At 37.4% G+C, this 15,258-nt stretch overlaps 1 protein-coding gene and 1 pseudogene across 1 annotated transcript; both read left to right on the plus strand.

Moving 5' to 3' along the window:
- Positions 1-6: 6 nt before the first annotated feature.
- LOC108896126 (potassium voltage-gated channel subfamily S member 3-like) lies at positions 7-1,122 on the plus strand (annotated as a pseudogene).
- Positions 1,123-6,796: 5,674 nt separating this feature from the next.
- On the plus strand, positions 6,797-9,177 carry LOC108896125 (mucin-1-like). Its single transcript, XM_018695134.2, has 5 exons — positions 6,797-7,011; positions 7,999-8,262; positions 8,558-8,623; positions 8,856-8,945; positions 9,163-9,177. Exons 1-5 carry the CDS (start codon positions 7,003-7,005, stop codon positions 9,175-9,177), a joined length of 444 nt encoding a protein of 147 aa, XP_018550650.1. The 5' UTR covers positions 6,797-7,002.
- Positions 9,178-15,258: the final 6,081 nt, after the last annotated feature.

Genomic DNA, 15,258 nt, shown 5'->3' on the forward strand with positions numbered 1-15,258 from the left:
AACTTTTACTTTACAGGTAAAATCCACCTTGCAGACGGATTATGTGTAGTTTCATTCTTACAAGAGATTGAGTACTGGGGAATCAAAGAGCGTCATCTGGATTTATGCTGCAGCGACAAATTCTGTGAACTGATGGAGCTGGCTGAGGATAAGTGCTGTGATCAGAGGAGTGATGAAGTGCAGCTCAGCTCGGTCTCGTCTATTGAGGAGCTGTCAGCTTTGGAGGAGAACATAGAAATGTTTGAAGGTTCCTGGTGTGCAGATGTCCGCAGGAATATTTGGATTCGACTTGAGAATCCAGGTTACTCCACTTCAGCCAAAGCAATGGCTATAGCCTCCCTCAGTGTGGTTCTTGTCTCCATTGTAGCCATGTGTATTCACAGCATGTCAGACTTCCATCAGGTGGACGTCAATGAAAAAAAGATCGAAAATCCAGTGTTGACTTCCTTGAGAACCTCTGTGTCCTGTTCTTCTCTGCAGAGTTCATTCTCCGTTTGGCTGCTGCACCGTCAGCAAAAGAAGTTCTTGTGCAGCCCTCTCAATATTATTGATTTAATGTCAGTTATGCCTTTTTATGTCACTATATTCTATGACATAATGGATGAGGGTGAAAGCACAGAGCTGGAGAATGTAGGTAAAGTGGTTCAGATCTTGCGGTTGATGCGAGTGTTTCGCATCCTAAAACTTGCTCGCCATTCTGCTGGCCTTCGCTCTCTCGGTGCCACACTGCGACATAGCTCTCATGAGGTTGGGCAGCTAGTACTTTTCTTGTCTGTGGGGATTTCCATGTTCTCTGCTCTTATTTACTTTGTAGAAAAAGAATCTCAAGAGTCAGGTTACACGATCCCTATTGCCTGGTGGTGGGCCACGATTAGCATGACTACAGTGGGCTACGGGGACACCTTCCCTGTTACATTTGGTGGGAAGCTGATAGCAACCCTGTGCATCATCAGTGGACTGCTGATTGTAGCTCTGCCATTACTAACATCTTCAACAAGTTCTCCAAGTTCTACGCCAGGCAAAGATACATAGATCTCAGACGAAGCAAAAGCTGAACCTTCTCAAGCAAGTGTCCCAAAAAGTCTTGCAGTATGCAATACTGAATTTGTAAGTCCACAAACTCATTCATCACTTATAACTCAGGAGAAGGTGTATTAACAGACACATGAACTTCAAGTGGCAATGGACAACTTTCCCCCCTAGTATTTCCAAGTGTTATTAATGTTGGTGTCACTGCAGAGGAATATAGGAAGTTTCACAACCTCTTGCTTTAGAAAGGTCACTGCCAAGACATGTGTACTTGTCAAGATTATCAAATGGACAATGAATCATCTGTTTGTTTCTGGCTGCTAGCGTTAGCAGCATGGCTACCACTATCAGCCCAGCTGCTGTCCAAAGCAAGAAACAACCAGAGGAATTCCATTTGAACTAGAAACACTGATCTCAGTGCTATGATAAAGGCAGAGTATAACAGCCACTTGTACTGATGAGATAAGTAACAAGACTGTCAGTTTTGAACCTTCTCAAGCACTGGAGCTCTCTCTGTAGTCAGACTGGCCATATGGACCTACCAAATCCCTGTGGGCCAGTAGATGGTAAAAAATCATAAAGTCAGTCTCAGAGGATGTTTCCACAGTCACTCCATTTTTCTTCCACTGACAGCCATTTCCCTTACCTGGGGAAACCTACTGATAGCTACCAAGGAAGACAAAAAGCACTGTCCTCTTTCTGTTTTGGTTGCATAGTGGCAGGCGTACTTTATTTGTGCCATAATTTGAGCCTTAATTTTTCCAAAAAAATTCATGCCAGGTGGCAGACAGAGTTGCATAGTGAAAGCAAGGCTTATGGGGGAACCAATCTAAAATTTGATAGTGTCATTATTTTTTATTACTTTTTTGTGCAATCCACATTTACTTCATGATGATAAGTTAAAACAAAAAAGGTTGTCCATTGCCACACTGAATATCAATGATCAAGCAAGTAAGTGAGTGTGTTTTGTCCAACCAACAGTCCAAATACCAAAGATGTTCAATTTACTAGTGTAAAACTAACACTAAGACAACCAGCACATTTTTCGCATTTGAGGAGGTGGAGCCAGAAAGTGCTGAAAGTGAGACAGATAATGTTAAATGTTAAAACATATAGTAACAGTTTCACAAGTAAAGAAGAGTATTCCAACAGCACCCTGACTCAGTAAAGCCAGTTACATAGCAATATCTATTCCTATGAAATAATAATAGATTTAAACTAAAACTAAACTGTAGAGTGCAATGACACAAAAGTTAATTGATTATCAGAAATTTTACCCAGTTATTTTCTTTCAGTTGTCTGTTAATTCATGAACTGATGAGCATTGTGTAAGTTTGACAGTAAAAGACTAGCCAGTTTTATATATATATATATATATATATATATATATATATATATATATATATATATATATATATATATATATATATATATATGTATGTATGAATGTATGTATGTATATATTGTATGACACAGCATTCTGTAGTTATTAATGTCCTTTGTCTAAGCCTGTCTCCATTCTTACCATGCAGTCCTCATCTGTTATTGATCCATGAGTCTTGATGTGTTGTCTCTGTTGTATTTTGTTTCAAACAGCTTTTAATTGCTCAATGACAGGCCTCTTGCTGTTTGCTGGTTCATCAGTATAATGAGTTCATTGCAAATGTTCCTGGGTCAACAACAGTTAAAATCAATACAAATCCTTAAAAGGTGCTGAATTCACAATTCATCCTATGATGAGGATTAATAGTCTTTAAACAGAGGAGAATAAAGCTAACAATAAAGTTATTGTTTGTGTGTTTGTGTTTTTTAATTACTATTAGCAGGATTTTTATGTCTGATTGAGTTGTTTACAAGTTATATTTCACATCTCTGTTGAATCTATATATGAGTAAACAATCATGCTGAGGTTGGATATTCTTGCTCTTGCCGCAGTCACCTTCATCAACAGTATCTATGCGTTTATCTGTGTTGTCTCCTCCATAGATAAGAATGTGCCAGTGAAATCAGACCAAATATCCCAACTGTCCTCTGAAGGATGCTAATACTATAGACATATGTATCTCAACTCAGTTTATTTGAATATAAATCTCTTTGGTGATCTTACGTCAGATTGGCCTTACTGGCAGCTGATGCCTACAACATAGTACTTTGCAGCCATCAGCTCAGGGAATTGTTAAGTAGCTTGGCTTCAACCCTTAACATCTACATTAGCGCTCAGGGGTATGGTCACCTTTAATGCCTGGGTCCCTCCTCCTGTTTTCCATCCTTTATGCTCAAAGTCACACAGCATTGCACTCTGATTTAGTTCATTGCTTTAGTCTTTATAAGTGAAAGTCACTGTCAGCAATATCTGTGGTCATCTCAGTGCTGAAGGACAGTCAGGTAGTTTCTACACAGGAACAATGAGATTCTATCTGTGCTGCTGAAGTACTGCAATGTGTCAGCATATATCACCTTTTGTGAGGATTTGGTAATCTCCTGGAAACTAGTTTCCATTTATTCAATTAATCACCCCTGGGTCTCTGCCTGTCAAAAACATTTATCCAGCGAAATATCAGTTTTAACTAAGGGTGTGTGAGTCTGTACAGGGAACTACAGAAGCAAGTTAAGCTGGCATTTAGCTGGCTAAGTGTACATACAAGGACAAAGCAGAAAACATGCTCAGTACTGGTCACTCACGCCCCGCATGGGAGGTTGTCTATCTATGATGGGTATTCATCAATGACAAGCCTGACCTTGACCTTTGTAATAGACTGAACACTTTTTTAAAATAATATTCCGTCACTGTACCTGTGCCAAAAAACAATGTTCCAAAGTCACTCAGTAACTATAGGCTTGTTACACTCACCTCTCCTGTTATGAAATCACTTGAGAAGATTGTGAAGGATGCACGTAGGAAAATTTGGACCTGCTCCATTTTGCTGAGGAGTCAAGCATGCTGAGGGGTGTTGCCGATACAACAGGCAGCCTATTAAAAATCATTCTGGCATGCCTTGAGGGTGCAAAGACTTTTTTGTGACCAGTTTTTATTGACCTCTCCTCAGCTTTTAACTGTATCCGGCCAAGGCCAGAGAGCATCCACAACATTGATCCTGGCCAGATATGTTGGCCGATGGATGTCTTAACTGCTAGGTCGTAATGTGTGAAGGTTAATGATGTCTTATCAGAAGTTTTTTCTTTTTTCTTTTTTCCTCCACCTAATTGCCCTAGGGAAGCATCCGCATCCGCTTCCCTCTCTTATTTGTGTTGTACATTAAGGAGTGCCAAAGCCAATATTGGAGGCAGCAAATCATCAAGTTTGCCAACAATTCGGTGATTGTGTCTCTGGTCAGCAGTGATGACCCTGATCATGGCCCTGTACTGGCAGAATTCACATCAACTGGACATCAATGTGTCTAAAACTAAAGAGTTGACAGCAGATTTCAGGAAAAATCTCCTGTAATGATTAATGATCAGACTGTTGAGTTTAAAATCTTTGCACTGCACTTGATGACAAGCTGAGCCTCGGGCTTTAGATGGATGCTGGTGTGATGCTGCAGAAATACATAAGTAAGCATCATATGCTTGTTACTGTCTCGTGTCATCATTCTATCCTTATATGCCTTTAATTTCCTTTTACTCTGGATCTTAACTGACTCTTCTATAACTCATCCTCTGACCAACTGACCGCCTCCCTTCTTGGTAACATAGTTCGTTGCAATTAATGGCCCTATTGCATTTGGATATGTGTTCTCTAGATGCTGTAATCTGCTGACTAATAGCCTTGGCCTACTTTTCTTCTGAAAGTTATAAAAAAGCATTGAGACCATTTTTATCTATTACATATGTAACTGAAAACACTTCAGTGTTTCAGTTTTCTAAAGGTAGGATATCACATGGCACCTAAGAATACATTTTGCTGCCTCATCTTGAGTGCTCCAGCAGCAAATAATAGCTGCTACACAGCATTTAACTGACTATCAAATCAGACTTGAGCCACATATCTCAATATCACCATGTTTAATGTTAATTAGTACTGTTGTCAGGCTTTTACAGTTTTATTAGTTTCACAGTGGCTTCACAAGAAATCAATTTCCTTTTAATTACTCTTGCGGGGTTATCAGCTGCTCTGCTTACTCAGCACATACATGTTCACTCACTGTGAACGCGTTGTGATCTAATGGAGGCTGTGTTCTTGAAATGCAGTTCTAATAGTAAAGGGGAAAAAGTCTGTACTCTCTGTTGTTGACACATCACCTGAAAAAGAAAGGGGCCAAGAAAAAAAAAAAATAAAGGTCACAAATATGTTCATTAATATTAAATTCACTGTGAGCTGTAATCAGATCTCAGGGCAGAAATCGATTTAATCCAAGCACACAAGAGTGACAGGAAAGGAAAGGGAGAGAACGGAGAAATCAGTACAATCAGGTTATATCAGTTGTTGCATGTGGTCAGCATTCGGTTTGGCTTGATTTTTTCAGCTGTAAGTGTGTGTGTGCATCATAGAATATTTCCATAAGGTGATAAATAACAACAAGTGCATAGTTCAGTCTATAACATGCTCTTGGTTGTCACAGCTGACTTTGAAAACCAAGGCAAATACATTTGTAATGATTAAATTACACAATGTCTCTGTGCCAACCATCTGACTCAGCTCAAACAGGCACAAAGATCCCAGATAGTGTCTGATTTCAAGAAAAGTGCCCATTCTAGGATTTCAGCTATTGATATCTGAACGGTGCTGATCCACAAATACAGTCATATTAGACATTTTATGACATTTAAAATGATTAAACAGTGTCAGTATGTTGCTGGACACGGGCAACTGAGCACAGCTACACTGTGGTGTCCTAGAGGTTGGGATCAAATTTTCTGTATCACATGAAAACTGATTTGTGTTTGTGTGTGTGTATGTGTCATCGAGAAGGATGAAAAAGAAGTAGAATGAAACTGACATCCACATGACTTAGAAACACTGATAAGAAAAAGGAGGCCGATGCAAGCATTAATAATCATTCTAAAACTAGGCATATACAACATGGCAACAGCACGAGTAAACATGTTGAAGGAGACAGAGAATGAGGAGAAGCTCAGGTTCATTTTTACACAGCAGGGTAGCGGTACAGGTCATAACCGTATTCAGCAGCTGTGTTCAGCACTTGCTGTCTAACTTCAGAAGAAGCTACTTTCAGTGATGTGATTGATTTAGAGGAATAACACTCACTTGTTGACCTGTCTTCGTAGTATCAGATTGCAAGTTGCTGTTGCTGAGATTTGTAAAAAATGTAAAAACTGCTCTGGAGGTCCTGCTCTGGAGGTCCTGGTCTGCTGCTTAGCTTCCTATACAAGTGATGAAAGACACCACATTAATCACCTCACAGCTTTATTACTACTGAATCCAAACTTATTTCTGATTTGTAAAAAATCTCAGCAACAGCCTTTACATTATGTATGCTGATGAAGACCGATTAATTGATTAATTGATTAATATCACTATGGCAAGAAATAACCAACAGATTCCAACCAACTCTATCTATACTATAGTTTATGAGCAGGTGATATGATTTAATATATGGCTAAATCTGGCTACTGTGAAGTTAATAATAATAATGACAAATGTAGAGACTAAAAATGTGAAGAAATTAAATAAATAGCCTACTATAATGACTGGTATGTGTCAGCCATACTACATTCATGATGTCAGCGCGTCTTTTTTATTTTATTAACTTCTTTTTATTTGTGTGTGTGTGTGTGTGTGTGTGTGTGTGTTAGAACGTCAGACGCAAAGAGTCAGGATTCTGTGGTTGCTATGGATCGCATATATAAATCCAACCATCTAATCATCGTCATCATTTCACTCCTGTACTCAGAGAGATACTGGCACAGAGCGAACTGAACTTTTTGGAAAGTGACTTTGCAAGCGAGGATCTACAACAACCACCAAGAAAAAGACTAAGAACCCGAGAGGACTGACCCCACCAACGCCTCACCATGGGAAAGGTAAAAATAATAATCTTTTAAAATCATTTTAATGTCTTTTTTTGTTTTGTTTTGTTTTGTTTTAAATAGTTGCCCCATCTGTTTTTTTTCTTTTTTTTTTGGACGATTAGCTTGTCAGGTAGCTAAACTAACTTGTCAGCTAGCTTAATTAGCTTGCTAGTTAGAATATTAGCCTGAGAATTAAAAGTTCCAACTCATGAATTTAAAAATAAACTACTTGTTGATATTTAATTTTATACATATAAGACGAACGTATTAATTTAAAATAATGTGGAAGTCTTTTGAGGCATTTTTGAAGGTGGAAAGCTTGAATTCACACATTTAATACAAGTTGCTAAAATTGCAGTGACCGTAATTTTTAGTGACCATAATTTTTTTAAACCAAAACAACCTTGTAAAATAAGTACCTGGATGAATCAAACCGATAGTGTTTATTTATTTAAACATAGTTTAAATAAATAAACACTATCATGTATAAACTGCACAATCATGTATTTTACGTAGGTTTACATCTTCAGAACTTAAAATAATATGATTAACACTTGGGATCTGAATCGACTCATCAGCCCTTGTCATTTTAATGTAAATATTCACACCTTGTTTTAATTGGAAAAATCAAATAAGTGATAGAAAGGAAATTCCTCTGCAAAGTTTGAAAACAATGAACAGTTTTATCCAGCCAGCAACATTAAACATTTGTTTTTTTTTTAAATGAAAATAACATGAAGTGGAAAAGCAGAGCTTGATGTTTGTGTATTTTTTTCTGTGATTCTGGGAAATGTAACTGAGGCAGTCTGTCCACCACAGAAATAACTTCTGGAGTACTGTGAACGTTTTTTTATGATTTTAGTTTATTTTCTTTTAACTATTCTACCTCGATGATCTGTTCACTTCAACACCAAACACCAGTTTTACAGCATTAGTCTGAAATCAGTTCAGTTGAACAAGTTTGATTTTATTCCTTCCTGTTTTACCTCTCTTTAACAGAAAAAGAACAAGAGGAAGAGGGAGGAGAAGGAGAGCGACCCTGGATGCTTTCAGGAGCCTCTGTCAAAGACTTCCCGCAGCAGCGCTGCTCAGCAGGAGAGGAGCTCCAGCCCCCAGCCCTCCACCTCTGGTTCACAGTGGTTCCCTGTCGAGCCAGAGAGGAGCTCCAGCCCCCTGCCATCCACCTCTGGTTCACAGGTGTTCCCTGTCGAGCCAGAGAGGAGCCTCAGCCCCCTGCCATCCACCTCTGGTCTACAGCAGGAGGTGAGTAGTCCACCGGACACACTCTGATTAAATGTACACACACAGGCAACTGACTTCTGTGGAGGTTTCCTACACTAAGTCTTAGAAATACATCTTAAAAAATTACTAACTAAAGAATCCTGTTAGACATTGTGAGAACATAGCATTAAATAGTAAAAGACTAATGTGGATGGACTTTTTTCATCAAGAAAATATGATTTGACTTGTGAATAGTCTTGGTCTTTCTGTTGGCAGAATGACCTCCAAAATGACCTTTTGTCGTTTGACTTGTTCCTTCCTTCCTTTCCTCAAACAGCAGAACTTTGCTTGGCCAGAGAGGAGCCCCAGCCCCCAGCCCTCCACCTCTGGTTCACAGCAGGAGGTGAGTAGTCCACTGGACACACTCTGATTAAATGTACACACACAGGCAGCTGCCTTCTGAGGAGGTTTCCTACAGTAAATCTTAAAAATGCATCTTAAAAAATGACTAACTGAAGAATCCTGTTAGACATTGTGAGAGCATGGCATTAAACAGTAAAAGGTTAATGTGGATGGATTTTTTCTCGTCTCATTTTTCTCATTTGACTTGTTCCCTCCTTCCTTTCCTCAAACAGCTGAACGTTGTCCGGCCAGAGAGGAGCCCCAGCCCCCAGCCGTCCACCTCTGGCCAACAACGTAGAGAGCAGGAGGATGCAGAGGAGGAGGTGAGTAATCCACCCTAAAAACTCTGCTGAAATGTACACACACAGAGAACTGGCTTCTGTGGTGCCCTGTACTCATTTTTCATAATACAGAAATTTTCCATCTTAAGAATACCATCAGGTATTTTAAGAGCACAGTGCTCAATAAGTCACATGAATGGTGTTAGTTGTCGTCGTCTTTTTCCTACTGAACTGAGTTGACTTGTTTCTTCCCTAACAGGATGAGGAGGGATGAGGGAGGAGACGGAGGAATGAGCGAATACAAGCAGTCATGAACTCCACTGCGAGATTAGTGTTCATCTTCCGGCTGGCTGTGATGCTTCAACCCTTCTTTTGGGGCTCACTGATTCGCCGTACAGGCCGGAGCTGTGAGCTCCCTCTTAGGTAAGGGGCCATCAGGTAAAGTATACTTAGTGGCAATTCCACCGCCACACACACATTTTTTAGTCTTTGTATTCCACTGTTTTTTAATCCTTTTGAAAAAAAGCAAAAAAAAAAAATCTTTAGAACATAAGTAATTATTAGTTGTATATATACGTAAGTAGTGATAAGTTTAAGATATAGTTGTGATAAGTTAAGACATAGGTGTGTAAGTTTTGATAAGTTTAGTGTTTAAGTTAGGATGTAGATATAGTATAAGTCAGAAAGTGTGGAGATTACCAACTTTATTTTCCTCCACACTTTCTCTTTAGAGTTAAAAACTGTTTTAAGAATTGTAAAGAAGGAAAAGCTTTAAGAGGGTCTTCAGGAAATGTTCCATTCAAATCCATTTCTAAAGCTGTGTTTTAGTTTCCATAATGATTCAAGAACACAAGACAAAATATACTTCCATAATCATAATTTATAATGTCTATCTGTTTACATGTCAGTTCACAAACTGATGAGAAATTTTAAACAAATTGTAAGAATTGATAAAGCAGTTTTATATTGTTATTGGTTTATTATATTATATGGAACATTTCCTGAGGGTTAGGGTTAGGGTGGGTTGACCCCTCTTTAAAGCTTTTTCTTCTCTTACTCCTGTTGCTCTTAATTATTGTTTCATTTTATTCTAAGTTTCCTTCAAAAAAAAACAAAAAAAAAAACAAAAAAAAAACATTTTTACATCCCTTGTAATTCATCTAAAACACATAAAAAGTTAAGGATATCTATTAGTAATGATAAGTCCTCTATCTTTATCTATATACTTTATATGATATAAATAAAGTGTAAAAGATGGAAAAGCTTTAAGAGGGTCTTTTAGCAATGTTCCATTCAAATACTTTAATAATTAGTATTAATGCAGTTAACCCAGTGTCATTATTATCATATATTATATATCTGATTGATTTCACACACCTAAGTGTTTGAAGTGATTAATTTCCAGGATCTATACAACACTGTTAGTTTGTTACACCAGTGTGTGAACAACAGGAAGTAGATATTTGGATGGAACATTTCCAGTGGGTTTAGGGTTAGGGAGGATTAGACCCTCTTAAAGCTCTTTCCTTTTGTAACATGAAAACTTTGTTTTGAGAAGGATCCACTATACAGAAGAATATTATCAACATATAGATATTTACATATAGATAAGTATTGATAAGTTTAGTGTTTAAGTTAGGATGTAGATATAGTAGAAGTCAGAAAGTGTGGAAGATTACCAACTTTATTTTTCCTCCACACTTTCTCTTTAGAGTTAAAAACTGTTTTAAGAATTGTAAAAGAAGGAAAAGCTTTAAGAGGGTCTTCAGGAAATGTTCCATTCAAATCCATTTCTAAAGCTGTGTTTTAGTTTCCATAATGATTCAAGAACACAAGACAAAATATACTTCCATAATCATAATTTATAATGTCTATCTGTTTACATGTCAGTTCACAAACTGATGAGAAATTTAAACAAATTGTAAGAATTGATAAAGCAGTTTTATATTGTTATTATTGGTTTATTATATTATATGGAACATTTCCTGAGGGTTAGGGTTAGGGTGGGTTGACCCTCTTAAAGCTTTTTCTTCTCTTACTCCTGTTGCTCTTAATTATTGTTTCATTTTATAAAGTTTCCTTCAAAAAAAAAAAAAAAACAAAAAAAAAAAAAAAAAAAAAAACATTTTTACATCCCTTGTAATTCATCTAAAACACATAAAAAGTTAAGGATATCTATTAGTAATGATAAGTCCTCTATCTTTATCTATATACTTTATATGATATAAATAAAGTGTAAAAGATGGAAAAAGCTTTAAGAGGGTCTTTTGGCAATGTTCCATTCAAATACTTTAATAATTAGTATTAATGCAGTTAACCCAGTGTCATTATTATCATATATTATATATCTGATTGATTTCACACACCTAAGTGTTTGAAGTGATTAATTTCCAGGATCTATACAACACTGTTAGTTTGTTACACCAGTGTGTGAACAACAGGAAGTAGATATTTGGATGGAACATTTCCAGTGGGTTTAGGGTTAGGGAGGATTAGACCCTCTTAAAGCTCTTTCCTTTTGTAACATGAAAACTTTGTTTTGAGAAGGATCCACTATACAGAAGAATATTATCAACATATAGATATTTACATATAGATAAGTATTGATAAGTTTAGTGTTTAAGTTAGGATGTAGATATAGTAGAAGTCAGAAAGTGTGGAAGATTACCAACTTTATTTTTCCTCCACACTTTCTCTTTAGAGTTAAAAACTGTTTTAAGAATTGTAAAAGAAGGAAAAGCTTTAAGAGGGTCTTCAGGAAATGTTCCATTCAAATCCATTTCTAAAGCTGTGTTTTAGTTTCTATAATGATTCAAGAACACAAGACAAAATATACTTCCATAATCATAATTTATAATGTCTATCTGTTTACATGTCAGTTCACAAACTGATGAGAAATTTAAACAAATTGTAAGAATTGATAAAGCAGTTTTATATTGTTATTATTGTTTATTATATTATATGGAACATTTCCTGAGGGTTAGGGTTAGGGTGGGTTGACCCTCTTAAAGCTTTTTCTTCTCTTACTCCTGTTGCTCTTAATTATTGTTTCATTTTATTCTTAGTTTCCTTCAAAAAAAAAAAAAAAAAAAAAAACATTTTTACATCCCTTGTAATTCACCTAAAACACATAAAAAGTTAAGGATATCTATTAGTAATGATAAGTCCTCTATCTTTATCTATATACTTTATATGATATAAATAAAGTGTAAAAGATGGAAAAAGCTTTAAGAGGGTCTTTTGGCAATGTTCCATTCAAATACTTTAATAATTAGTATTAATGCAGTTAACCCAGTGTCATTATTATCATATATTATATATCTGATTGATTTCTTGAGTGTTTGAAGTGATTAATTTCCAGGATCTATACAACACTGTTACTTTGTTACACCAGTGTGTGAACAACAGGAAGTAGATATTTGGATGGAACATTTCAGAGGGTTAGGGTTAGGAGGGTTAGACCCTCCTCACCACCTTTTCATCTGCTACCTCAAAGTGCTGAGTTAGTTTGTCATTAGCAGTTGGCACTGACTCACCGTCTCACCAATTAAAATGACACTGATGCTATTTGATTCAAATTCTGTGAGTAACTTGATGACCAGCAGAAATGAAATGTGACTGTTTCCCTGAGCTGCTGGTAATTGTCAGGCCTCCACGTATAAGGCTGTAAGTGATGAGGAGCAGGTGGTCAGGTTTAGGAGGTTTCCTTCCACAGGAATTAGTCTCTCTGAAGCTGGGAACAGTCCAGCTCCAAGACAGAAGAAATGATCTCTATCACAAGGTAAAACTGTTCCCTTCAAGTCCAGTTATAGCAAACACTTTGTGGCTGGTGTATATGAATTTGGTGTTGCAGCTGGATTTGTCTTGCAGATTTAGAAGAGTCGGCTCCAGCACAGAGAGCAGATGTCTCTGTTTGGAGGAACACAGAGCTGTGTGTGGATTTCATTTTGCAAAGGTACGGACATATTTGTTTGACTGACATGATGTTCAAATAATGGTACTGTGATGAATTCTCATTCTCTGTATTTTATTATTCAGTAGTTTAGGAGTGGTGAATACATTCATTGATTCTAGCTTCTATTGGTTTAATTTTACCTGAAACTAATTTTGAATTGTTGTTCTAAAAACAGTAACTCCAGTTTTACTCTATATTATTTTCTTAGTGAGACCTCGGAGCGACACACGGTGGTGCTGCAATATCAAACCTTCAGGTGTCAGGTCAGGTCAGTACCATCACTGGCCTGTGGCAACACCTGCTGCCTCACAACCAGCAGCGTGTGATCTCTGCTGTTCAGCATCAGGACAGGCTGACTACAGGGAGGTTCCAACAAACAAACCAGTTCATCAGCTGAGCCTCAGCAGTTCACAACAGTATCCACAGGACACAGCCAGGACAAGAACACAACATACTTTTCTAATTCAGACACTTTGCTTCTGTTACTGACTCATTATAATGAGTTCACCACAGAGGAGAGTCAACAGATGATTTTCATCAAATGTCAAATGTTTGTCCTTAAATCATCTTAAATAATAAAATGTATCTGTCATATTAAAATACACCTTTGTGTTATGTTCTATATTTATATTGTTACAGTTTCAGATACAGTATGAATACATGAATACAGATGGGATTAAACTTTCTCTGGGTCCCATACTTTCATATAATGTCCTAGAAATTAATTAAATGTGTAAATTCTTTGGAAAGTACTCAGATTTTTTGAAAACTTTTATTCTAATTGTTGGAAATATTTTCATTTGGTTATGGCAAGTTAAATTGTTATAGTATAACTTAGAGTCAGTCAGCTGAACATACAAAAATGAAAAACAAAAAACTCCTGTTGACAAAAACTTTGTCAACAGGAGTACATACAATCACCTATATAGAGAAACATTTGGAATGAAATAAAACTGATCTACATTTTGTGAAGAGAAAATTGAGGAATGTTGATAAAACATTTGTTGAGAAGTGACAGAACAGACTTTCCACACTGTATCTTTAGCAGGAATTTAAAGTAAGTTATTCCAGTCATTATTCAGGTGGATAAACAGTGACAGTTCAGTCTGTCCTTTAGACTTTAGTTTTAGTTGACATTGTGTGTTTCAGCCCTATTTAGGTTTAGAGCTATTGTTTAAAGCACAGTTCAGTACAGAAAGCTGCAAATTAAATCTCCATGTGCAAAATTAACTGAATTGTGTTTAGGGATTCAGAATCAGTATTGCTTTTATTGTCATTGTAGGTGCATACAACAAAATTAGAATATCCACCCTGTGGTGCAAACATAAAAACACAGTACACTGACTAAAACCTGAGACACAGAATATGAGCAGCCAGAATAGAATGAATAAAGTAATAAAACAATAGCACATCACTAGTTAAAGTGTAGGTACATAGCAGCATGGGTGGGTGTGTTTTTTCTTGTTTACTGTACAAATTGGTTGGGGAAACTCCTGATTCTGAAGGTGTGTGTCTTAAGTCAACCTGAAATGCCTGCCAGAGGGCAACAGTTCAAGAGGCGATAGCCAGGGTGAGTAGCATGTTGTGTTTCCTCCTGAAGTCCAGTATTAACTCCTTTGTCTTTGTGGTGTTCAGTGTAAGGTTATCACTGAGAACCACTCTGACAGTCTCTGAATCTCATCAGTGTACACTGACTCATCTCCCCCTGTGATGAGCCGGACGATGACTGTGTCATCAGCACAGCACACAACCTTGGGGTGCACCTGTGGTTTATGTGATGGAGGAGGAGAGGTGGGGGCCAGTTTTGACAGGAAGTCTTTGATGTGCAGAGCGGATGGAGAGGCCTAAATCTTGTAGTTTGCTGACAAGAATGTCCAGGATGATTGTACTGAATGCGGAGCTACAGTTAACATAGAGCATCCTCACGTAGCTCTCTCTGTGTTCAAGCTGGTTCAGTGCAGTGTGAGTTGCAATAGCATCTTCACTGGGTCTATAAGCAAACTGATGTGGGTTGAAGGTGGGAGGGGGCTAGTTGTCATGTAATGCAGGACTAGTTTCTCGAAGCACTTAATCACTGAAATCAAATTGTTGTATAATCATTCAGCTCTACACTGTGCTTCAGTTCATGCAATCTCTTCATCAAGAGAGAACATACAGCAACAGGAAGAGCTACCTGGGAAGAGTTTCCCATTGTGGCACACCTGTCTTTGCACTTTTTGTTGTAGCTCTCCACTTAATTTTGTAGCACTGCAAACATGGTTGGACCACTCAGAGTGCCATTAACTCAGTTGATATGGGTTTTACTTACACAATGCAGAAAATTGTAACTCCATTCACTGAAGACATTATTCTATTTCACTGCATTGTTCCAAATATGACCACGTTGCCAGTGTGATGCAC

The sequence above is a fragment of the Lates calcarifer genome, unplaced genomic scaffold, assembly GCF_001640805.2.
Source record: "Lates calcarifer isolate ASB-BC8 unplaced genomic scaffold, TLL_Latcal_v3 _unitig_4067_quiver_2988, whole genome shotgun sequence".
Taxonomy (NCBI): Eukaryota; Metazoa; Chordata; class Actinopteri; family Centropomidae; genus Lates; species Lates calcarifer.